Raw genomic sequence first — 26,291 nt, forward strand, 5'->3', positions numbered from 1 at the left:
TGATCTAGCAAAAAGATGTCCCTGCCCACGGCAGGGGGGTTAGACTAGATGATCTTTGAACATCCCTTCCCACTTAAACCACTTTTAAGAGTCTATGACGCCACAGCATGCGCTAACAGCGAGCCAGAGTGTGAATGCAGGCGCTAGGAACAGCCAGAAGTTTGGAAACATGGGGGAGAACCACCATCCCTGGTGGGCTTCCTTTTAACAAGGCATTTCAAGCGCCGGCAAAGACAACAGGCCCTACAGAATAGCTCACACCCCAAATTTAGTAATAGCCATTTGCGTTTTGACATCTACACTGAATTAACCAAGTAATTCACACTTCAGTATTGGGCTTTAATATTATATGTAGGTTAACTGCCTCGATAAACATTTTAATGTAATATTTGAATGAATCATTCTCTATATTGTACTGTGACTTGTCTGCATGTAAGAAATGCTGTGTGCTGAAAACTACCGCTTTGATGGATTTGTTCCTTTATTCATGATTCTTCGATTCCCTTCATCACTCAAACTTTTTAAGTCAATTTCAACTCATTTGGCATCCAGATTATGAGCTCCCCCAGAACAGAGTCGGCTTTTGTTATCTGCCTGTATGCTGGCCTCTAGTCCTGGGTCTTTGTTGATGATACTGAGCCTCATTCCCAGGTGTAGACCTGATTCAAATGATAGTAAATAAGGATTTGGACCAAGTCCCAAATCCTTGCAAAATGGGCTGCCATTAAATAAAGTATGAAACACCATTCCAGAGAGCTGTCATTGGAGTAGGTACTGGTTGCGCTTTATTTACAAAATCCAGAGATTTGTACACGGCCATCTACAGGGCAGCATAGGGCTGGTATCAGGAGGATAAAGGGCATGCTCAGCAGGAATTGAAGATGCCAGCAAGGCGTCATCTCAGTTTCACAGGGAACCTGCTTCCTTTTGACTGAGGAAGCTGCCAGACCCCTCCAAGAAGAAAAAGAAGAAAAGCAGGAGCAATAGCCAACCCAGGCTGATGTTGCAATTTTTGTTATCGTTGAGGCGTGGGAACACAAGTGATCGGTGAAGGAAGAAAGAGGAGACCAGCAGGGTTTCGGCACGCCACTAAGGGCCATCCTGCCTGGTTCTTTACTTCCAGCGCCCGCCAACCTTGCCCTTGGCTCCTGCCTTCTTGCTGCTACAATACAAAAGGGAAGAAAAACATGTCAGCATGACAGAAGAAGTGGGGCTCTGTGACCACTGTGCATTTCTGACTCTTGGATTAGGATCGATCTGCTTTCACTTCTCACATGTTGGGCACACCTGCCATAGAGCGCATCCTGAGAAAAATATTGTCGATATTGTGGAAGGAGATTCCTCAGGCTCTTAGTGAAAGGCCAGGATGTGCATGCCTGAAAGAGGTGGACCCTTCCAGATTCCTGCATTATCACGACAGAAGCCCAGGTGGTCTCAAAACTAAGTTACAGGCTTATCCAGCCACAGACTTGATCTTTCCTGAATTCAAATCTGCTATGATCTGGATTTTAGTATTTAGAGCTGTTTCTGGAGAAAATTTCCTCATTGTCAGGGAGCTCTGGTCAAGTTCCCCAGATGCTCTAGTCATCTAGTAGTGGAGGCAAAAAGCTGAGCAATAATTTAAATACAACTAAGAATTGCTTTGCTCTAGCAAAGGCGGAGTGGCTTCTGCCTTATTTCACGAGAGCAAGAGCCTCCAAAACAGTCCAAACAACTTTTTAGGCCTCCCCTCGTGTCAGTATCCCCATCTTGCTCGTGGTGTGTGTGGGAGCAGTCCAGCTACACCCCCCACGCAAAGCACCTGAGGCAGACTCTCTCCAAAGAGTATTTTCGTGCACACAGAAGGGCAATCCTACATGCAAGCCACTTACCTTTTGACTGAGAAGCAGGCAAGCCTGGAGTCAGAGAGGGACCAGGCGTGAAGTTAGTTGGGTTAGATTTTACACCGGCTCCCGTAGGCAGCACTGTGGCTTTTGGGGCTCGGCACACCACCAAACCTTTCCATCTCACACACACGATGATGAGGCTGCTTCTTGAACCAAAGCACATGCAAACTGGGGGCAGCTCTTTGCCATGGCAGAGCATGGGGTTGGGCGCCAAGCACAAGGTTGTGGGGCCTTGCTGTCAACAGAGAGGCCTTCTTCAGAACCACTGTTTCCTCCAGAGAGCAGAAAAAAATGTGGACGACACATATGGGGAGATTTTTTGTGGTGCTGCCCCATGGATTGGTTCAAGACCACTAGCCACATTTATGGAAGGATGTAGCACAGTGACACAGACGTACACATAGTGGATACTTTACCTTTTGACCAAGTTAGACTTGGCCTATTCGAAAAATTGACCTTTTACATGAGAGACAGCAGAGCGTTTTCTGCTTATCTTAAATTCGTCTCAGTGTCCCTTTTGCCAGCCTTTCCACAGGTTCAAAACCCGGTATAGGAACTGTGCAGCTCCTTGAACGAAGGCAGAGTTCTTTTTATCTCCATAAGCGCCTGTGATGTTTGATGTTATGACTAACCTTTAGAGTGTGCTTAAGGAGACTTTAATAAAGTCTGAAAGGACTAAAAAAAGGATCACTTGATCCGTGTATAACACATTAGCAGACATTGCTTTGGAATGATACAGTCTAGTGTGGATAGAAATTTAAGTACACAGAAATTTCACAATCTGTGGGCTTCTCAGTGCAACCTTTTCAAATGATGTTCTGAGAGAATATCATGTCTTTTGGGGGAACAAGCATGCAGTAGTGGTACTGCCTGTTGTGGGTGGTGTGGTAGTGCCCCTCAGAAGAGCAGCAACACCCAGACAAACCATGGCATCCTTCTGCAGCTGCACATTCTGCTGAGGTCTATCAGCCTACAGCTCTGTACAGAAAATACCATGGGAAGGTCAAGCCTTATGTTTCGCATCTACAGACAACTGCGCCCCCAGTGTTACATTCATCTGATAAGGCAGGGTGGCCTGGGGAAGTGGGAAGGCAGTGTCTGTTCACTGCTGTCATCCAAACACGTCACCAAAGACCTCCACTTCATTCCTGGCATGACTTTGCTAAGCAGATACAGAAGCACAGTAAAGATCACATCCCACCACTGCAGAGCTCTCCTCCCTTGCTTCCCTGCAGTTCCTTCTCTGTGTCTATTAGTTTTCTACATGCCCTAGCCCCCAGGCTTTGTCTAGGCCTGGTCCTCTCATAAGTTCATTGTAAACACCAAGAATAGTTAAAGATATAAGACTCAAACAATCTAATGAAATAGAAATCTTGTGGGGAAGGAAAGTGGGAGAGAGAGATGATGAGTGAAAAGAACTCACAACAGTAGTCCCATGGTGTTAGTCTTGTTACACACCATTCCTTATAACCTTAGCAACCACTTGTTTACCCTTCATAAACAAGGGTTGTATTCCCACAAGTATTCAAAGCACCTCCGTCAGGTGTTTGAAAACCCCGGCAATAAGCAGATGGAAATTTTGCAGGCATGGTGTGAAGAAACATGATTTTTTCATGTTAGTTGTTACGTCCACTTCAGTTTCCCCTTCATTTTCTCAATGTGAGACAGGATGGGAGTTGCCCTTCCATCTCTAGCCTCATTTCATTGCAACAAGAAAATGTCGGTGTTGAGGCTGAAGTGACTACTTTGAACACTGAGAAGATATCCCCAAGCCAGGAGCTAGGAAGTTGGTATAGGTACTTACTGCTTCTGAGCCTGATCGATGCGGTTCCTGAGGGTGACAATCTGCAAACAACATATATGACCAGGGTTTTTAGACATAAAGAAACCTTGTTCCCTCACAGAGAGGGGAGTTTTACCTGCCGAAGTGCTGGAAGCAGGTTCCTATGGTAGGGATTAATACTCCCTTTGAAATAAAAGCTCACCCTTGCTTGAAGGAGAGAAATGTTGCTCCTTGGTAATAAATCTGCAAGCCATTTTCATATGTCAAGGGAAAGAAGAGCTAGAATTTTATAACCTTTATTAGAAGAGTTCCTATGTATACAAATTAACATCCTATGAACTCACATGTCAAACTGCAGGCAAGTGAACCGGAATGAACATCACCCTGGCCATTTGGAAAGCTCTTGCATGGCCCCATCCACCTGTATGTATCAACCTCACCTTCTCACTCTCCCCCTACTCCTACACATTCAGAAGCATATAAGCTCAAAGTGCTTCAATGGACTTTGAATGGGGACCTCAGGAATGGAAGATGGATCACACATTCTGCTGGAGTACCTTTGTTGGTTGGGAGAGCAGGAGGTGAGGAGCATGCAGCAGTCACCACCTTCCCAGCCACTCATCTAATAAGAGAAGACAATTTTTAAAGGGGCTGAAGAAGAAAATATTCAAGGAGAGCTTGAGCAGCCACAGAGGCAAAGGTTGGAGTTGGGGCTCTGAACACCTTCCCAAGCTCTGTTGATGACTGCAAGCCACTAGAGAGTCCAGTCCTACAAGACAGAGCATCTCTTTGTTTAGCCATAGGCAAACTGCTTATTACAACCTGACACATGGGAAAGCAAACACCTACCTTGCACAGGATGAGCACCTTATGGCCTGGCTTAGCACCTCAGTCCTGGGCCATAGCCCTGGACTCGCTACTGAAATCCTGGGACTCTTCCAGCTCAGGTACTGGAAAAGCCCACAGGAACTAGGGTGTGATAGAGAGCCCTCTTTTGTCCCTTCACCTTCTCATCTGTAACATAGTCAAGGTTCTACCTAGTTTTCCTGGGGTGGAAAAATGCACTTGCCAAGAGGTATGCTTTGCTTCTGCTTTTGGTGTAATTCAAAGTTCTCCACTGGCTCTGCAGGTCCAAGAACTGATGACCCAACATTTGAGTATTTAAAGTAGCACTTGACATTCCCCGTGTGTGAAACAAGAAAAAAAAAAAAAGTCCTACATTCAGGTTGGCCCAACAACCGGTATTTCCTGGATCGTGTCTTTCCATGGCAAACAGAAACAAAATAAGAGACTGAAACATTAGCGGGAACAGGACAACACAAGGAAGAAAGATCAGCAGATCAGCTGCTTTTGTACTTACTCATGGAAGTTCTAATACCTGCAGCAGCAGTTTAAATTATTTTTTGCAACCGAGTATTTTTCCAAAGTGTGGAGGAGAACCAGCTGTCTTCAGTTTGACCCAAGGACTTAAGACTTACCTTCACTGATAACCTTGTGATAGTGACTATAACACTCACTCTCCAATGAAGCACCAAAGAGCAACAGACACTAGAGCTAAAGAAAGCTCCACTCCTGTGTGTCCCAGTTCCTTCCTTTGTCTCTCCCTTGCATCCTTGCTTGTGTCTCCTTCATTCCCTTTGCTGTTTTCACTTACCTTTCTCCTCACTTTTTTTTCTGCTATCATCTTCCCTTTTTTCTTCCACTTTTCTGCTCCCATCTCAGCTGTGCATTTTCCTTCTATTTTCCTCATTCTTTATACTTTTTCTCCTTGCTTTTCTTCAGCTGCCACCCATCTCTTTGTTTATGCAGAGGTTTCATTACCATAGCATGTATGTCTCCCCTGGCACTGCCTTAATTCCTGTTGTTCCACACCCAGTTGAGCTGTTATCCTTAAGCTAGCCCTCTCCAATATTTTGGATCTGGATAAGCACGTGGCCACAAGGTGGAGAATCTTTCCAAACCCCATACCATTCTTTTCTGTGAAGTCCAAGCTATTACACATGCATCCCTAAGCTTCTGCAGGTATCCCAGGTGCATCAGGGTGACATGTTCACACATGTAATACCAGAGGTTTGGATAGGGAATTATTTTAGAGACGGTCTGAGTGGGTTGCATGCTCTGTTCCTTAGCCACATCCTTGTTGGACCCCAACTCTTTTCCTAAATTACCGCTTCATCTCTCTTCAAAGAATGGAAGGGGAGAGAAAAAGGAAGTGAAGGGAGAGACACAAGATCCAGTTTTCTCTTTTCTCTCTGCACTTGGAGCCAAGTGCCAGTTTCTGTCTGGCACCTGGCCTCTGACCATGCGGCAGGCTCATGCATTTTGTAGCCTTTGCTGCTGCTGTTACACAGGCAAGTTCATTGTACTTACAACTTGGAAAGCTCCTGCAGCCTGCAACGCAGTGTTAAAATCTAAGAGAGATTGAAATAGTTACATTGGTGTTGCTCATTCCCTGTCAGCATGTGTCTGTGTGATTGGGAATTAAAAGGAAGGCGAGACGGAGAGAGATCCAGTAGGATTTCTCAGCCACTGAAACCTGACGTAGGTGAGTGCAGACCTGTCCTGTGACTGTGAAAGAAACACGTCCATTTTCTGTTACCATATGACACTTCAGTCAGATGCTCCTGTCTGGAGACAGTTTTCAGTGACTCCAGAGAGCTCATTGCACAGGGAATCTGTCTGGGATGGGAATAAAACTTAAAATGTTTAAGTGTGAGATCAAAGATGGGTTTAAAAATATTACTTTGCAATGGAGATGATAGTGAATTGAGTTACTGTTTTTTCAGGCCACAGTTACCTATAGATAAACAAGAATGAACAAGATGTGTTTGGGCAGAGGGTGGAGAGTCTATTTTCTGTTGGGATTGCCTTTCCATGGGGCACTGAAAACCTTGAGAGTAGTCTATTCAATTTCAGCCTAAAATGTGAAATCCAGTCCAAGTATGTATGTTAGGGGAATGCAGTTCCAAGTGTCTTGCTGTTTAAATATTGCAAAAGGGCACTGAAGACCCAAATGATGTCACCACGTGGCTTTTGCCAGAGAAGTCACAGAGATTTTTACAGTTTGGACCCAGTGCCATTAGCAAAATGGCTTCTCAACTCACCTCGTATTTTTTCCTTTTGATCTGCTCTGTAAAGTCATACTTTTCAGTCTCCAGATGGTATAACCAGTCCCACAGTTCCTTAGCCTTGTCCCTGTGTGTTTATGGGGAAAGCAAAATGGGAGAAACACATCACATCATGTATTTTCTACCGTTTTCACATCACTAGTAATGAGGCTTTTTACATTTTATTTAATGCAGTTCACACATCTTTCTGCAAACCCTTTCCATTCTCTGAAAGCTACTCACCATTTTCAAGGTCACATTTTGCTCACCTTCTCACCCAAGAACCTTTTAGACTTGCACTCTTGCATGTGTCACACACTAACGTATTTCCTACAGATTTCATTTTCCCGCTAACTCTTAATGAAAAAAAAGAAACCTGAGGAATCAGATGAGAAGGAAGGAGGACCCTGAAGGCCACCCAGAAGAGCAGAGCAACTGCCATTGTGCAATCTCATCTGTTTCAGGGCTGAGGTGAACCAACCTCATCTTTCAGTCATGTGTAAACTCCAACGTGTGAAGTCCAGACTATCATCTGATGACTGCTCTGCACCAGAGCACTCAGCTCCCAAGCCTCCAGCCTCCGTGGAGACCCGTACTCATACCTTAGCAACTCAACTCACCCTGGGAATGCTACAGATACCAATCTGTGGGTTTGATCAACTAATCTCAGAGCTGCGTTTAAAGTTTGTACCTAGTCCCATAAATGACTAATCCTAATTAGCAGGAGAGGCTAATGGAGCTATGCCAGGAGCATGGCTAGATGTCTACCAAACGATTTCAACGATTCCCCACATCCCCATTTCCCCTCCATTCTCCAGATCAAGGAAGGGCACAACTTAACATTGTCCTGTGATGAATTTCCAGGAAGGCCCTCCCCTCTACCTCATTTTTTTCCCTAGAGAAGACTCCAGGACAGTAAGACCAAATTTCAGTGGATTACATTCAGTAAGTTAGGATAAGCAGGTTACCTCAACTTGTCTTCATTAAGGTGGTCGATGTTCAAGGGCTTGCGCCTCTCTGCCAGGACCTTCTTCTTTGTCTCTCTAGCTGTTTGCTTCTTCCCTCTCTTCTGATCAGCCTGTTTGCAGAACATCAGTTAATGGCAGACTGCAGACATTCAGGCTGAATTTCAGTGACAGAGCATGTAAGACAAGCTGCTAGCGATCCAGAAGAGGGAAAGGCAAGCTATTTTCTCAACTTGTAATAAAGACTGTTCCCAGTTAACCCTGTGGTTTAACGCTTCCGTATTTCTTCCACTGATCCATGCTTTTTACCTTAGCCAGATAGCTGCTGTATGTGGCACCCATGGAGGACAGAGCCTTCTTCTTCTTGAGATCATCCTCAGCTTTTCTCTTGGCATCTTCTTCCTCTCTCCGTGCCTTTTCCTCCTGTGGAGTGTGACACACACAAGCAAGTTACTCTAGGGGAGATTCACAGCTTCCCCAGCAGCCAGTGTCACTGCAGGGAATGTGATCAGATAAGCATGTTGATGAGAATTGGCAACTCCTGTTTCCTGCCATTGCTTTAAGAGGGTGGTCATTTCTTCTCTGGACCGAGACAGGCAGAACTCGTAGCTTTTTTCTGTCTCTAGATATCTCCTCCAATTCGATGCTGAGACAAGGAGCGAGACGCAAAGACACTTACTGCAAGCCTTGCCTGACGCTCCTTCTCCTTCTCAGCCCGGATTCTCTGTTGCTCTGCTCTTTCAGCTCTGCGCTTCTCCTGCAAGAAGCAGTGGCAGAGGCATTGAGTCATCGTTGTGGCTTTATCTACCTCCAGTATTGCAACCCACCACCAAGAGCTCTGGTTTGTAGAGAGTGAGCCACCTACTCCCTTCCCAGAACATGCAGACGGGTCTCGTGCAATTTCCAGATGTAAAACAAGAGGCTGAGAGAGGGGACAGATGTGGGAAGAAGCCATTTGATGGTGACTAAGCAGTCACTTCTGTACATGGCAATACAGCTTTCTGCCAAACTCTGACAGTGGACTAATGGATTCAACTTCTCACCTACAGACGATCTCTCTATCTAGTACAGGGAAATGGCAGTACAAGGACTCACAATCCTCTCCTTGAGGGCAACCAGCTCTTCCTCTTCCTTTCTCCTGGCTTCAAAGTGGCTGTCAATCAAGGCCTGCAGTTCAATCAGGTCTTTGTTCTGCCTTTTCTTTTGGATGTCCTAGAAGAGCAGGAAAATGCATTAAGCCAGCCCATATTGCTCTAGGAACATGCCCTGGACATTCCCAGTACCCTGCTTACATAGAGAAACAAAAGCAAAAAGTGTCTGCAGATATCCGTGGAAATCTATGGGATTAGCTTAAATGGCTGTTGATGCAGATAAGAGACAGTCAGAGGCTCATCTAGGTGACAGTCAGGAGCCCAGAAGGAAACAGAATCCACATCTCCCATTCCCCTACACCATATTTTATCCCTGGCTTTGCTTAGCTGCCTCCTCTCCACTTTGGGATATGAATCTTATCTAGAAGATGTTCCTGCATTTTTGGGCAAAGCACTTATTTCTGTGGAGATTTTCAATACCAGGGTTTCTTCATTTTTCTATCAACTTTCTGGGAAGGTATTTCAATCTATGTTTATTGTTAAAATTATGTTGTCATTTTTGGTAGTGTTTCTCAGCAACAGATGAGCATAGGCCTGCTTTATTTCAATGTGCATCTTTCAAACTGTTTACAACAACAGGATGGGATCTGAGAGCTTCTAAAACACTTACTTTCTCCTTTCTTCATATATTGGCTTCAAATATTTAAGGAGAAAAAAAAGAAATACATGAATTAACATTTTATCTTAGTCACATTAACAGCAAATGTATCCCAAGAGTTTCAGGGAGCAGAGAGTAGCTTTTCACTGAAAAGAGGCAGCAAAGCATCCATACTTTTGTCCTTGACTTTATCCTCAGCAGTATCCAATACAGGAGGAGTTACGTGGGTTTGCACACATATGTATGGCTCAGGTACAGACAGACACAGTCATTCTCAGGAATACTTACATCAAAATCTACTTTCTCACCCTCTGGTATTTTAGGAGCAGTTAGTCTGTGGAGAGTCAAAAAAAAAATTTTTTTTTCACCTTAAAGAGCAGGCAGCTTTTTAAATAGCACGTCCTGGCCTGACCTGCCCTCAGGAATGATGCTGACAAGGACAAATGTTGATGGAGATACAGAGGGGTGAAACAGCAAGTCAATGGAAAACTACTCCAGAATAGCACTAAGGACCATTGTCCTTTGTGGAAGGTCATGCAGGGCAGGGAGTTACCCCTAAAAATCCTTTTCATTCCCAAAGCCTACAGTCATTCCCTACCACACAGAAAGATATTGGCCCATGAGGCTCTCGGCGCAGTGCTGCACGCTGCTTTCTGGGCAGCTGGTGGAGTTGGTAGGGAAGGTTCTGGGGCCCAGAGCTGGAAGGTCTATAGGAAACCTTAGTTAAGCTCAAGTCAGCCCAGCCCAACATTTACCATCCTTCCTACTGTCAGTGATCCTGGATGTATGGGTAGTTTCCCAGCCATGGCCTCTCTCAAAGGATTTAGTGTTGAGCAGCCTATATCTTGGGGTACTGTGAGATGACTGTATCTTGGACAGTTCACAGGTCCTCTGACTCTATCAGAAACTGGTCTTAAGACCCTGGTGAGTAACTACTGCTAAGGCATCTTCTAGCAGAAGCAGAAGTCCTGGAAAGGCATGCAGGAATGGCTGGATGTTGCACAAGGAGGGGCTGGATAAAGGCGTCCAGTGGCCATTTGCCTAATAGACAATCTAAGTGCTTCTACTAGGTCAGAAAAATGATCCCAGGGTTTTGAAACTCCCTGCTCTTCATACTTACTTTATTCTGGGCTTCTCCTCTGTATTTGGAAACATGGAGCAAAACAGGAAAGGAAAAAGAGGGAGAACAGTTAGAACAACGGAGATCATGCCAGCTGCTAAAGTAAAAGGAGGGAAGGGAAATTTAATCTTAGGTGAAACATCTCAGAGAAACTGGTTAAATCTCAAGCACTTACAAAGGAAATACACACACTCACACACCCCTTTTGCTAGTAGTGAGTCTGTTTTTACCCTTGAAACAGAATTTGGCAGAAAAGAATCAAGAGGCTGTATAAAAGTCCCAAATGTAGCATCTGGAAGGCAATGGTTTCATGTAAATACTAGATTATTTTTCTCAAACCATCCTGACCAAAGCTCTAAGAAGTACAGCTGGGCTAGAGGATAGAAGAAAATGTTGCCTTTTTCAATCAGCACTTCTTTTGCTAAAGTTAACCTGAATTCATAGTCATGTCAATGATAACTAGACTTCACCAGTGTTGCTCAAATGCCTCACATGGAGGCCAGGAGGGAAAAAGCTTCATGACACATTTTCTCCAGGTTCATTGACTCCCAAGATAGCTTAAGGCACATGTCCCTGAGATACCTTGGTGCCATGGGGAAGATGCTTATTCTTCTGCACGGTGTGGTGCTCCTCAAATCAAGCTTGGAAAGGCCATCCTCTCTTAGCGAGCATCCTTTCCTGCTGAGGTACATGCAAAATTCCCATGGGTTTTAATGGGAATGATCTTTGCATCTCCAGGAGAGGCATAATGCCCTGACAGGCAGGCTAAACCGTCACCAAGACTGTGAACTTGGGCCTTCTGGCAGTCAGAAGTGTTCCCCTGCAACAAGTGACCTTTCCCTGCCTCTCAGAAATGTGCTGTCTTATGAGTTACTTGCTTAACATTTGTGCTTGTGATCAATTCCCCTCCCTGCTATGCTTTTTAAACTTCAGGTATTAACTCCAGTGTAATGCCAGTAAGTTCAGCACTGTTATTCTCACAAACAGAAATAAATTAAACCTGTGTGTTTTTTTCTGGCCCAGTCTCACAGGGACCCAGGTTGACTTTCATAACCACACGCTGTGTTTCAACTTTCAGGGGTGCTGCTGGATACTGCAGTACAAGACGCTCCCTGTGTTGGTTCAGTGGGAGGAACTGAGGTAAAAAGCTCACAGCCTATTGAATCTGGTAAAAACAACCAGCTTTGTAAAGTGAGAGTAAAAACAGCCTCCCTCAGGAGTGGGTGCATGAGCCCTGCTATCCATATCATGATACAGAAAGCTATTATATTTTTTCAAATGCTTGTTTTGCATGCAGATGTTTTGGGACTGATGGAGGAAATTGGGAATAGCAAACGGAACAGGGTAGGATAAAATAAAATGAAACATTATAAGAGGAAAAAAATAGCAAAAAACTGCTACTGGAAAGTATTTAGTGGAGACATCAGTTGCAAGGATGTTAGATAATAAAAAAATTGAGGAAGTGGCTGGAAATGGGTTATTGAGATAATTAAGAGAAATGACGTGAGAGATCAGAAACCAACCTTTCCTTTCTCTCACACTTTCCCATACCAATTTCAGTAATGAAATTCTGGGGGGTAGACTTTTCTCATTTACTGCAAGAACACTGCCTACCAAAACATATCTCAGTTGAGGCCTTGAGATGCTAGAGCAATGCTAATAAAATAAACAGCATGTAATTAGAAAAGTGGTTTAGAGCACTTGTATAAAAGAAGACACAAATCACTCCTGAAGAAATATACTATTAGCCAACAGTGTACTTCTGTATTTCTCCAATTATTTTTTTAGTTGTTTTGCTTTTCAAATAGCCAGTGAGCTTCTTAACACATTAGTTAAATCATTTTTTTTCATCTGGAGAGAGGAAAAGCAATCACGATTAACCAGTCTGTCAGGGATGTTATTCACACAGGATTCCCTTCCCTCATGACATACCCAGATAATTTTCAGAAACATTCCTGTTTAGCTTAAAGCTGCCAGTTAGTAACATTTCAGAGAGAGGGGGAAAAAAAAGTAGACGGGAAATGACTGGTTTTGTTTGTTGACCTTGGTTGCCAGGATCGACACCTGTGTGTCAATGACTATGTGAATTTGGTTTCAGCTGCCACCAAATCGCACTTTAAACTTAATTAAACCAACAAACAATTGTAAAAATAAAAAGAAAAATTAAGGTTAGTTGTTTTTTAAATAAAAAATTGTAGTTAGAATATTTAAAGGTACCTCCAGAAAACCAGAAAAGGGGATAATAAAGAAATAGGAGCCTTTATTAAAAAACAAACAGTAATAAATCTGTCTTTTGCAGTGCATGACCCAGCATGGTCCATACTGTATGCACCAAAAGCAGCCCAGGGATGTGATTTAGTTTGAAATGCCCCTGCTTTCAAGACACCAAGTCAAGGAACTGGGCCAAAATTTGTTGACAAGGAGGAATTGTCATAGCAAATTCCTGTTCCTGTGGCGGATTTTGACTGACATGCTGATCATTCTGCCCATGAGCCATGGGACTGTGACAAAATCCCCACACACAACCCTGCCAAAAGAAGGCAAGAGCCACTGGAAATCCAAGTTCACTGCCCTAATGATTAGAGAGTCTCTGAGTTTCTGGTTTCCAAAAGGTTTAGCGCAGGGAGAGTACACGCCACCATAAATACAACCTCGCTTTCTCCTGCCCAGTCTATGAGATATTCACACAGCACTCCCCTTTTCTGTGAATCCATCTGAACTGCCTTTACTTCATTCAGAAATCCCTAAACACCCTCCCTTAATCCCACTTCTCAGGAGCAACATCTCTAACTCACAGTGCATCCTTGGGAAAAAAAAAAAAAAATCAATATGCTATAAAAAAATAAAAGGAAAGAGAGAGAAAAAGGAGAGAAACGGGCTCAGAAAGGTCCTCAGGGTATTCTCCTAAATAAGAAAAAAGCCTGAAAAGCGAGCAAGAAAATTAAAACAAACGAACAAAAAAAAAATCTACAAAAACAAAACAAAACAAGGAAACACAGAAAATGCAGGGTTATTTCAAGTGGCACTGGGCTTTGTCTTTGGAAACAGCTGGCCAGGTGTTCTAGGGGTTGAGGCAGTCAGAACGCAACCGAGCTACTTCAAAGGCCTGTAAAAGTCAATGAGAGTCTTTCTATACATTTAAACTGGTTTGAAATTTGGCCCAGGGGCCTTAAGTTATCTTGCCCTCATACAAGAGCAAAACTGGCCCTGCATACATTTAGATTTGGTCCTTTTACATGAGTCTCGTCCCCACCCATGTGCTCAAGTGCCCACTCAACCAAGTATTATGAGCACACTATCTTAAGCCCATGGCCTGCCCCACCAGTATGAATAAATTTATTCACATGCTTGATGTTTAGCACAATTTTAAGTGCATGGCTAGAGCAGAAGTTTAAATGTCTGTAGATTCAGGCCTGGAGACCATGACCTTCTAAAGGTTGGGTGAGGAAGGCACATCTATGCAGGGCTCAGCTCTATTTTCAAGCATGCCACTGGGATTTAAGAGATAACTTTCCTGATTTTTGGGGATAGAGAAGGTTTGCTGATGAAAGGTATGACACAACAGGTTCTAGCTAAAAGACAAGTCCAGAGCAAGCTTCTAGAGCTTGGTTTTCACCATCTGCTATCCTAATGAGGATGTACAAGCTTCTCAATACAACAGTGACCCCCCCCCCCCCCAAGGGTGATTGGATATGCACAGTAAGCAATTCTTTGCGGCAGAGATGTTTTGGCCCAGTTCCTGAGTTTAAAATCAAGTGAGGAACAAAAACAAATAGAGAAAAAAAAGAGTGAGATGTTAGAAAGATGACTTGGTTGTCCTAAGACAACACTGAGCTACCATCATAGTATTCGCCTTCTTCATCAGCTGTAGGTTGAAGGATAAATGCAAAAGAGAAAAAGCACAGTAGTCAATCCACAGCCAGTGCTGTTCTCCTACGAGCAACTGTCCCCACTCTTTCCCTGCTATTCTGGGAACCTAGGGCTCCCTGGATATTGAACAAGAAAAAAACCCCAGCTTTTTGGTGATTTGATTTGGCAAGCATACAGCCCTTTTGTCCATGGTCATCCAAAGCCATCCAGACAGACCATTTCCCTCCCGTGCTCTCTTTGCTCTTGAACAAGGTCAGTGTTTTTAACACTGTTTCCCCAGCACTGAAAAAGAAAAAGGGTGAGAGTCTGTAGGTGCATCACATACCTTCTTCAGGGGCTTCCTCTGCTGGTGGTGTGGTACGAGCGGTGATGGAAAGACAGGAAATAGGAAAAAAAAAAAACAAAAACAGAACAGATATTTAAAGCTCTTGGAAGCCTGAGAAAGAAACCAGGGAATGCATGAAGGGGAGAAAAAAAAAAAAAAAAAAGGAATTAGTGAATTAAGGCAAGGAGAAAAGGTATCTGGAGAGGCTGTCAGGAGTTAAAGATGCTGTAAGGTTAAAGTAGTAGTAAGCATGGAGATTAAAGGAGAAAAGGGCTGCAAGTGATCATTGTGGTTAATATTTGTTTCTCTTGTTTTGTTCTCTTCTACCAACCCAAGACTCCTGTTCTCAGCTCACACACACACACTCACACACACACTCTTGTGTTGCAACTAGGTGGAGTAACTCAGAAGTCATGTCACATACCTGGCTCATGAACTTCAGGTGTGAAGTGTCATGGAACAAGGTGCGATGGAAAATAAGAGAATGAGAACGAGAAACTTGTTATTTCACACACCGAAAGAGCTTTCGAGCCAAAGGGGAGGAGGGACAGAGAGGAAAAGGGGAGAGGGAGACCAAGTCAAGAAGTAAACCTGAGATAAAATAAATTAATTACATTTGAAATAGCATATAAACAGAAGTCACAGGACAGGAAAGGAATTCAGTCAGGTGAAATAGGCAGATTTATTATAATAGTGCAGTGCTTAAAAAAAAAAAACTTATGAGCATTATATGACATAAAGCACAACCTGACAGCACAGTGTACCAAGGTTTACCTTGATTTGAAATATGCACATGAACATAGTCAGCACTCTCAAAGCACTATTACATCCGTCCTTTTCTACAGCAGTATTTCAGACATTTGAAATAAACACAATGTGGTTCAGAAACCTACTGAAATACCTGCTGTAACTTATCATCAACGTGCAGCTAACTTCCAAAGAAGCTCAGTTCTCTTTTCTAGATCTATGGCTTAGGCCATTTTCTTCCTTGAAGACAATTTGGATATCTATATAAGTCTACTGCTGTTCTTCACATCCATTTGCAATGTAGAATTACAAACAGATTACTTCATAGGAAGAAAAGGTTCATTAAAACTCTGTGCAGGTCTACATTTCATTCTTCTGGGGTTTTGCGGCAAAGCAAGAATCGATCAGCAATGCGGATTTGCAGGGCGGATTTTGTTTTTCAGCCATACACGCACTAGTGAATATTTTGCAAAGCAGACATAAAAATAATGCAAAATCTCACAGTATTTATATTCCCTGTGTACAGTCAGTGGGTCAAATTCTGCCCTGAAATTTGAAACAAAGCTTTTGCTATAGGAAGAAACATTCATTCTCCTATCACAGTGCAGAATTTAACCCATTTCACAAGGACACTTTTTGCTGAGCTACTCTTTCACGATAGTGTATGTGTTTCCTTAGTTTTTAGTAAAATTTTCATGCAACAGGTAAGTTTCCTCCTACTTAGTGCTGATTACATTTTACTGAGGAAAAAAAAATTTTAAACTAAAAAGTAACAACAACCCCAAAAGCATGCAAGTTACAAGCTATCATTAACAGAGAGGTTGATATCTCCTGTCACCGTGTATTCGCTTCCCATGCACACTGTCCCGGCAGACAGACACTGGGGAGTTTAGAAGTTAAATCACATACCTGGAGGGGGAGCTTCATTTAGTAGGAAGTGTCAGGGGAAAAACATAGGAAAGGAAGATAAAAGAATTAGAAATAAGTTATTCAGGAGGGGATCACCTCAAACTTTGGTAAGAGTGGGTTGAAGGTGCATCATTTGCAGACTAGGTTATAGAGACAGAGTGTTAATGAGAGTGGAAAAGGAGAGTAATTACAGTGGGGTATGAAGTAGACAGGGAGGGGATGCCATAGAAATGAAAGATAAAAAGAATTTGAATGTTGATGAATTGCAACTATTTAAATCATGCAAATATATAAACAGTGAGCAATTGTAGTAACACTGGTAATCCTTAAATTTGAAAGAAAACATGCCCAAGGAGAGAGTTGTACAAGTGTGCAGTGTAACCTATGTTTCAGCTATGCACATACCCTTTTAGCTGTTGGAACAGGTGTGGGGATACGAGAGTTACCGCAAGGAAGTAAGGCTTTACATGTGTCTCTGCGTTTGCGTCTGAAGCTCCATCATCTAAGAGCCTCCACTGGCAAATGTGAGGCTTAGCTCTGCAGAACTGGAAATACTCAGGTCTACAGAGCGCTTGTCTCTGCTGCACAGGAGTAGAAACCGCTCGAGCCTACGTGCCGGGATCCTGCTACTCATGTTTCTGCAGCTCAGGTACCTGCTCTCTGCCCCAGCTGCGGTATAGTCACAGCCCTAAAAGTTTTCAGGGGCACTAAAATGTTTCTTCTAAGCTTCTTAGAAGGTGACTCTTCAGTTACAAACAATAATTATACTTGTTTCCTATAGGGAAAATAAATTTTAGGGAATTGTAAGAATGGATTGATTCTTCATGACTGTTTTTCTTCAACATCTTCAAATTCCTATGTACAGGAATGCTTCAGATTAATACATAGGAATTTAGATGTCACACCCATGCGCTTGGTGAGGTGGAAAGTATCACCGAAGAAAAATAAAGGAATTAAAGCAAGAATCACACAACAGCAACAACTCTGAATTTGTGCAGGCCAAGGCTGTGACTTAGAAGACGTATTAGACAAAGACAGCATTTATAACAGAGAAACTAAGTAATCATACAGTGATATGAAAAGCTGGGAGAGTCTCCTTCTGACATAAAAGTTTTCTTTTACGCTTGTTTTATTTACATCTTCTTTATAAAATTTCCTTTTTGTAATACTTTATGTTACAGAGGGAAAAGAAAACATGGGGAGACTGTAGATATGGCTTTATTGTTAATCAGATTATGTTAATACCTGGTGTTTTGCACAAATTTCAAGCTCATCTGTATGTCAAAGCTTGAGACCAACACTCAAGTAGTGAGTAGCAATTCAATAAATACTAGGGGAAAGAGGTACAGAGGTAGGCAAAGAAGCTGGGATAGTAGCAATGACCTTTAACTTGTGCAAACCAAGGTCAGAAAACCTTAGAAGCAGATAACAGACAAGAATGAATATCATTAAAAGGAGAAGAGAAGGACATGAAACGAGAAGCAGTGAGAACAGGAGGGAAATGAGAAGCAGCGCACGGATAAATGTTGAAGTGTTAAGTCATGCAAAAATCAATCAGATAGCTTTCACCTCACTTGCTTCAACCCTGGTAAAAGTACTGATCTCGCCTAAACTATGAGGCTGGTCTCCCTCTGTGGACAGCAGAGTGAAATAGCTGGGATGGGCGGCTGCTGAGATGTGACTGCTTTAATAAAACTACTCCAAATGGCTCAGAATAATTTTCACAGACGGTTTAGAGAATGCTGCAAGTTCAGTTTTTGCTTTTCCAGATAATAAACATTATAACATTCCTGTATGCAGTGTGAGGATGGCTCTGGGTCCAGTCAGTGGCTATTATTACAGCTTATACATTGAGATACTTGTTTACAAAAATGTTATTACATTTTTCATGCAACAGTTAGCTCTTAGCTTCATTATTACACATCACAGAGCGGAGGAAATTATTACTGGTGGAAGGTGTAAGGAAGCTGCAAGTTACAGTTTATCATTAATATTTGATTTTTATCTGTTTTCTTCCACCGTCTTTGAATTCCTGAGTATAATATTAGAGTTACTGGTATAATTTTCCAACAGAAACCATAGTTTCAATTAAATTTCAGTATTTCAAAACTCATATAGATTTAGCTAAGATTTTGGTTAAAAAAATAGAAGCAGTTTCACAACCACAAAAGGTTACATAGATATTAACATCTCTAGAACAAAACCTTTTCATTTTTTGCCTTGTGACAATCTCTTATTTCAGATTTGTTCTTGCATTACGCTATGTATACTCCACATTATCCATAAGGTCAATGCTTCAGAAGCATCTAAAAAGAATTTTCATTTCAAAATTTAGAAATCTTCCATAGAGGAAAGAAGAAAAAAAAAAAAATGTTGGGACAAAATGTTTTGTTTCAACTAAATAAAAAAAAAAATTTTCAATAGCTGCCAAACAAGGTGTTCCTCATTTTTGTTGTTGTTGTTTGTTTGAAAAGTTTCCATTTTGTCCCAATTCAGGACACGACCCAAGCACAATTGAATTTCCAGCACACAATAACCCTTCCGATTGATGCAGAGGAATTCAGAAGTCACATACCTGGTTCATGGACTTCTTTAAGAGGGAAGTAGCAGGGAAGGAGATGCAAAGAGAGATAAGAGAATTAGAGCAAGAAACAGAGGATGATTAAAAAAATCTTACACTTTTTTTAGCCAGGGTGGAGGGGTTAAAGGCATAAAAACCATTAATAAGATTAAAAGAGAAATAGAGGGCACATATGGATGTCAATTAGAAAATCATGGAGAGGAAGGACAGGGGCAATTGGGAGGTAAAAGATGCAAATGACTAACATATACATTCATAATGTTATAAATCAAGTGCCATTGGTAGCCTTTGGTTGACAAAAATATTTACTTGTATTTAAATCAAGTCCATTACCCATAGGTTTGAATGTGCAAAAAGGGTATAGACAACCTGTTCTTATTCATGTGCATAGAAATCCCAGCCTCTGAGGAAATCAATGGGCTTGGAGGAGCTGGCATTGATTTCCTTAGCACCCAGGATTTCACCACTGGTGCGCAGGACCGCACACCAGTGTGGGAAGGTAAGTACGAGCATGTTACTGCTCTCCGACCTGCAGGATAAAGTATAGGATGAAAGCCTAGCTAGACATGCAGGGAGGGGGACACACACAGAAGGGCAATTGAAAGGTAAATGGGTTTGGGCTGGCAGGCTGATGCTTTAATAAGCATGACCTACTATTTTGCTAATCACACAGATTGTCTTACCAGATCTGGACTTTAATTCACATCATATAATCAAGCAAAAATGCAACCCTGCTACCCCCATTTTTTCGTAATGCACATTAACCCAGAAAAATACCAATAGTTACGGAAAAAGCATGCAACTACGTCTTTTCTCTGAATTGGCATTTTCTGCAAATACGCTGCAACCAAAATGATGCCACTCAGTCCAATCAGCCCAACATAAAACTAGGTATGATGCAGTGTCACTTGTCACTTGTGACTTCAGATGCAAGTCTCCACGTCAGCATACATTGCTGCAAAAGCAAGTTTTGTCTCTGCGCAGTGGTGGGGGGACAGAAGGAAGAGGTGCACGCGACTGAGGGACATAGCATTGCCACAGGGCACGGCTGTCCTGCCTCCAGCCCTGATGCATGGCGTAGAGGAAATACTTTTGGGAACGCTATCCCTGTACCAACTGGTATCCGTACCAATAGCCTGGTTAGAGAAGTCAGAGCGCTGGCCCAGCCTGTGCTTCGGGCATTGCTTTCAAAACAGTGGTTAGTACTTATTACTCATCATGCTGCTTATCCTACGAGAGTGAAGCAGCCGTCAGCGAGCGTGCAGAGGACAGTTTTGCATCCTCTCCTCTTCAACCACCTCCAGAATTCCTGCACACGTTACCGCTTTGAACAGAAACAGAGGAATTCGCAGGTCATGGCACATACCTTCCTCGTGAGCTTTAGCAGGTGGGAAGAGTCATAGAGCAAAATGCAAAGGAAGACAAGAGTGTTAGAAACATCAGAACAACCTTTCACTCATACAAAGTGGAGGGGAAGGGAAAGCCTGAGAGTATATTGCAAGGAAATAAAATGAATATGGATACAAAAAGCACTACTGAAAGTGAGGGCACAAATGGTCTGAGATATTAAACACATAAAGCTGATTTAAGTGGCCATATCAGATGACATTTGTCTTATATGCACATTCCTGCAGTCCTGCATAAAGCCCGGAGCAGCATGCCATTTTACAACCCTGATGCTCACCCAAATGGATTTACAACCTGAGACCAGGTTTTTGGCGGCACGTGGCTGCACGTACTACCATGAGACAGTGGCCTAGAAACTCCATTGCATGAAGAAGAAAACCATCTTTAATCATTTGCAAAGCTAAAGCATCAAAATTATCACCAGTTGCTTTATACAACAGGGTTTAAGCTGAAAAAAGGGCACGTGGAAAGGCTATCGTAAAAACATCAGGCCAGCAAAGAAGTGCAAATCCTCCTTGCAACTGCAGCATTGGCAGCTGCTGTAGCAGCAGACCGATCATGGGCACATCTGCACATCCTCCAGAGGCCTAACCCACCCCAAATGATCCAAAATAAGCCTCCCAGGGAGACCCAACAAGTCTCGAGGGAAGGCTTTTCAATCTTCATCCTTTTAGGAGGTTTACATTTCCCAGCAGTTTTCATACTTTTTTTTTCATGCAACAATTACCACGTAGCATCGCCAGTGCATTCAATGTCAAGACAGAACATGAAGGAAGAGAGTACAAAAAACAAAATGGTGGCAAGTTTTATTCTATACTAATATGCCTATTTTTAACTTCTGTTTCCTTTTGCCATCTTATGGCTTACTGGCTAAACCAGAGCTTACTCTGAAAGATGGTAATTCAGGAGTCATGTCACATACCTTCCTCCTGAGCTTCTTTAGGTGGGAAGAGCCACAGAACAGGATGCAAAGGAACATTAGGAGAAACACATTATTACATGAGCTGATATTACACAGGCTGAAAACTCTGTTAAGCCAGAGGGAAAAGTTTTATCCCAGTAAAAGATGCACTAATGGCCAGGAGGGGAAGGAATTTGAGGCATGTGTGGTTGGGAAACATCCGCACCAGGTAAAAGGAACAGGGAAAAACATATTGGAGAGGGAAAAATCTAACAATAAGCTCAAATAACAAATGCTGAAATTTCCCTCTAATTCCAGTTTTATAGAAACAACCTCCTGCCATTGCCCAGATGGGCTTTATGGCAAGCTCCGCACACAGCAGGAGAAGCTGAGTTACCACCAAGCCAATGTCTGCCGGACCTCGCACCGAGACCGTTCCTGTGTGTTAGCCTGTGGCAGAGCCCGTCACAGAGGAGAGGTGGAAAGCAAAGACAACAGAAGGGATAAGGCAAAGTAACCAGGTCCTACTGCTCTTGCACCACCCTTGAATCCCCCCCACCGCCAAGAAGACGGCGGGGAGCAATTCAGAAGGCGATGGCACATACCTGCTTCGTGAGCTTCGTCAGGTGGGATGTGGTAGGGAGCAAGAGCAATGAGATGGAAAATGAGAACAGTTAGATTAAAGGGTGTGTGAATGCAACAGGGGGGTCTAAAAAAACACAGGGGGTATGAAATAGAGAAACAGAGTAGGAGATGAAATGGAGACAGGCAACCAAAGCACGCACAGGTACAAGAAATGTAAAACCTTCAGGACCTGGATGCTGTAAAAACCCTGCAAACCGCTCAGAGCGGGTCTCCCACAGCATTATGAACAGGTTTACCCTTGTTTCAAATGTGCCCATAGCAGAAAGCTTTGCAAATGCGGAACCAACACACCCTTTGGCTCCTCCTACCAGGAGCACCACATCCCAAACCGCTCAAGCGCAAAGGGTGGGTTTCTGTTCCATCCCTCTTCTGCCCTGCCTGTCCCACTTTGCAAATGCTGCGTGCAATGCGGGGAGCCTGCTGGGGTTACTTGCCAGCGTCTACATTGATATAATTAATAAGATCTGCGTTCTGCAGTATTATTATTCATATTATATATAATATTATATATTATAGTCTATAAACTTATAATATATGCAATATACTATATATAATATTACATATTATAGAATATGTACTATGTAACATACGGCTACACACATACCTTACCACAGATGGATTTTGATTTCAAAATCCATCCAATCATTATCTGCCAAGCTACGTAGGAGAAACCAGTTGACATCTGATAGAAACCTTTATAGCCAGACCCCGGTTATTCCACGGTGGGCATTATGAACACTCGGGGCTAAAAATCAGCCTTGGAGCCTGCTATGGCTTGGATGAAGGGATGGTACCCGCATTTCCCCTGCTGCTCCCTGCCTGAAACCGGAGCGGAGGTGTCCGCACGGATACGCGAGGATACGGGGCACCTTCAGTGCAACATGTGCAAGGGACAAGAAAAGCCCTCTGCCTGCAGATCGTCTGTCCCAGCATCTTTCTCTTGCCTCTTGTTTTCTTCTACCACCTTGCAAAATCAAGGCACACATCGGCACTGAGCCCTGCTGCAGGAAAGAGGGGGGATTGAGAAGCTTTTTAACGTACCTTCTTCTTGAACCTCTTCTGCGGGTGGGAAACAGCAGCAAAGGGAATGGGAGGAGAAAATTAAAACAAGAAATATCTTATTGGAACATTCTTGAGGTTTGCCAAGCTCCCAGGCCATTGTGGGTAAGAATACACAATGATGGAATTACAGGGTGAGAGAGAATTAAAAATAACATTTTTATGAGTGTATTATGGGGTTATAAATGTTACTGAAATATGGGCATGTGACCACAAATGAAAACCACATTAAAAAAGGCATCCAATATTTTATTCTTTATTAGAGCTGGCTGAAATTTCCTAAAACTGACTTTTGGTGAATTTTTTTGGTGAAAAATAAAATTGCTGCATTTCTTCTGTTTTAAATCTTTTTCTCAAATAGTGACAAATTTTCACCAACATTTATCAATTTTTGAAATTTCAAAGAAATTCATTCCTGAATTTCAACACATGGATATAAACTTTGCAGGGTGTCCCCCTTCCTTTTTAAAAAATCTAAACTTTTGGAGAGAAAGGAAGGGACTTGACACTGTTGTGACAAAAAAAAGGCAAGCAGTTCAATAAAAATGGTAGGCTGAAAAAAATACATATATTTGTTTCCATATGCATATACACACACACATATATATGTATATATATAAAAATTCTATATGTGTGTGTATGATATATATTACATTGTTTTTTATATATGCATGTATTTATATATATAAATGTGTATATATAAATGTTTTGGTTTGGTTTTTTAAACAAAAAAATGGGCCCAATTTCCTGCCAGCTCAATAAGTGACATCAATGTCCGTCATTGCATTGATGTCTGTGGCTCAGGACTGAGTCCCGGCCACTGAGTGTGAACCATTTGCTCTGGATTTCTTCACACACATTCTTCCTCTGCATTGAGAGAGAAAGAAAGCAGAAGCCATGTCACATACCTTCTTCCTGAGCTTCAGGTGGCAAGTGTCATGGAACAAGAAGCCACAGCAAGCAGGAAAATGAAAACAGAAAACTGTTAGAAACTGGTATTGGGGTGAGCTCAGGCCTGGAGAAAAAAGTGATTAGAAAGTGATGGAGAGAAGTTATATGGAAAGGAAATGGGTGACTTTGGAAGATAACACAAAGGTCAAGCAAAAGTGGAGAGCAAGGAGAAGATACACTTCAGAGGAGATGGTCATGCAGAGTAAAAAAAATAGGAAGTCACCTGCCTATTAGTTTCATATTAATCATTAAATTATTGAAACCCAAAAGGAGACAGTTAGGAAAGGAAGGAGAAAGACAAGAAATGCTTCTCCTTTTAGGAAGGCTTGTCTGTAGGAGCAACACCCTTTGCTTACTCTTTGGACATTTGACAAGGCATGAAGGCTGGAGCATGAATACCACCTTCACCTCCCTGACTTCGCCCCTCCAGGCAGGACTAGAGACACGATGATGACTGAAGGTACCTCTACAACCCCTTTGGCATCTCTGTTTTCTTTTTTTTGAGCCCTTGATGCCCTTGGAAGCAATGCTGGGGGAATTAGAGACAGAAGGGTAATGTACCTTAGGGCAGGAGCTGCTCTGAGCACGGCCACGGTCACACCTCTGTTCCCACCACCACTGAGGGGAATTAGACAGTTGCAGCAATCTGGGGGAATCCACGGCCAAAAAAACCCTGCTGTGTATAAAATCCCCAAGATGGACATTTCTGCACAGGGACAAGTCTCTGTCTCAGAGCTGGTCTCATACCCTCCATGTGCAAATATTCACCTCCCAGTAAAGGGTTTTGCTCTTGACCCCCTAGAAGATGTCTTCCTCACTAAGGGCAGATCCTGGGAGAAAGCCCAGAATTTGGCCCTCACCTCTGTCTCAGACACCTTGGGAAAAATGGAGGCTGACAACCTGCAGCTACGCTTGCCTGAACTGAAGGCAACATGTCAAAAGTGCCCAGCAAAGACACCGATACATCTTAAAAATCTTCCTCTCCCTGCTGCCTACAAAAGCTGAAACAACTCAGGTGAGAAGGGCTTTTCATGCTCCATCTTTCAAAATCTGCACTCTGTCTCTCGCAGCTTGTCAAATCACTTTTTGCCAGCTAAAAGTGCATTAAAAAACTTCATCTTTGCCAGTCGGTTCTCTGCCTCGCCTTTTTGATCCTCGGCAGTGCCTTGTGGGGTGCTCCTCAGGAGCTGGGCAACCTGCTTTTCATTTCACTTTCAAAGTCTAAACTCAATACGTGGACATTGCCAAAACGAGAATGGCAGGATTTCACCAATGACACATTGTGTGGGCTCTAGAGTCCCTGCACTAAAATGCTCTGAGTTTATGGACAGGTTAGCTCCCAGCTTTACAACCATTCCCTAGGGCTCATACAAATACTGTGTTTCACCATAACACGAAGGCTCGGCACATCACGGCCTCAACTTGGCCGGTCTTATGGTTTCCAACTGATTTACCGATCAAGTGTTTCGGATCACCTTTAGCAGCAAGTGCCAAAGAGAAGGGTGAGATACAGACAAGGAAAAAGCAGGACCGAGAATCAAAGAAAGATAAATTACATTCCAAGTTTTTTTGTTACCTTCTTCTTCGTATTCCTCTGCATTGAAATAAGGGAGGGGGAAAAAAGCAGACAAATCAACCGTCAGCCTTGATACATTGGTAGGACATTACCCATGGCAGAACCCTTTGCACTCACAGGGATGCCAAGCAAGATGGCCTCTGAGAGGCCGTTTCCAAATCAGCAAGTAAAATAGCAAATAAAATTACTTGGAGAAAAAAGAGGAGGTATAAAAGGGGAGGAGAATGATATTGTATTGAATTTTTTTCTCGGGCAATGGGAACTCAGGCGTACACACGCATTAGAAGGAAAGAGGTGGCAGAGAGGGCCTCTGGCTATAATAAAAAAACAGCGAAGAAAAGAAACTTGCATATTTCTATGTATATTGCTTGTATATATTATGGGTTTCTATGTTTTAAAACAGAAAATATTATGTACACAAAACCTGCAAAATTAATTGCCAGCAGATGGCAGTGCCCCTACAAAAACCAGCAGTGTCCCCCACAACCAGGGTATCGATTTGGGGCTACAAGTAATGTAAAATCACCAGAAGCTGGTTACAATCAGACAGACAGACACGCAAAAAAAGAGACCTCAGATTTGTCTAACCGTGCCAGCACTTTTTGTTAAAATATCAACAATGGGCAGAAAGGAGAAGATGGACACGGCCAGCAAATGCTGCAGGCTTGCATGGAAGCAATTAGAGGCAGATTTCAGACTTACCCTCTCCT

At 42.8% G+C, this 26,291-nt stretch overlaps 1 protein-coding gene across 1 annotated transcript; it reads right to left on the minus strand.

Moving 5' to 3' along the window:
- Nucleotides 1-789: 789 nt before the first annotated feature.
- TNNT3 (troponin T3, fast skeletal type) lies at nt 790-15,257 on the minus strand (the record flags this gene model as incomplete). Its single annotated transcript, XM_009462948.2, has 11 exons — nt 790-1,162; nt 3,691-3,731; nt 6,774-6,864; nt 7,745-7,854; nt 8,051-8,164; nt 8,421-8,498; nt 8,837-8,953; nt 9,779-9,824; nt 10,611-10,629; nt 14,806-14,823; nt 15,230-15,257. Coding segments are annotated over 11 exons (711 nt in total), but the record flags the coding sequence as incomplete, so codon positions are not given.
- Nucleotides 15,258-26,291: the final 11,034 nt, after the last annotated feature.

This window comes from Nipponia nippon, unplaced genomic scaffold (genome assembly GCF_047370975.1).
Source record: "Nipponia nippon isolate SJK-2023a ecotype South Korea unplaced genomic scaffold, ASM4737097v1 scaffold_10, whole genome shotgun sequence".
In the NCBI taxonomy this organism is placed as follows: domain Eukaryota; kingdom Metazoa; phylum Chordata; class Aves; order Pelecaniformes; family Threskiornithidae; genus Nipponia; species Nipponia nippon.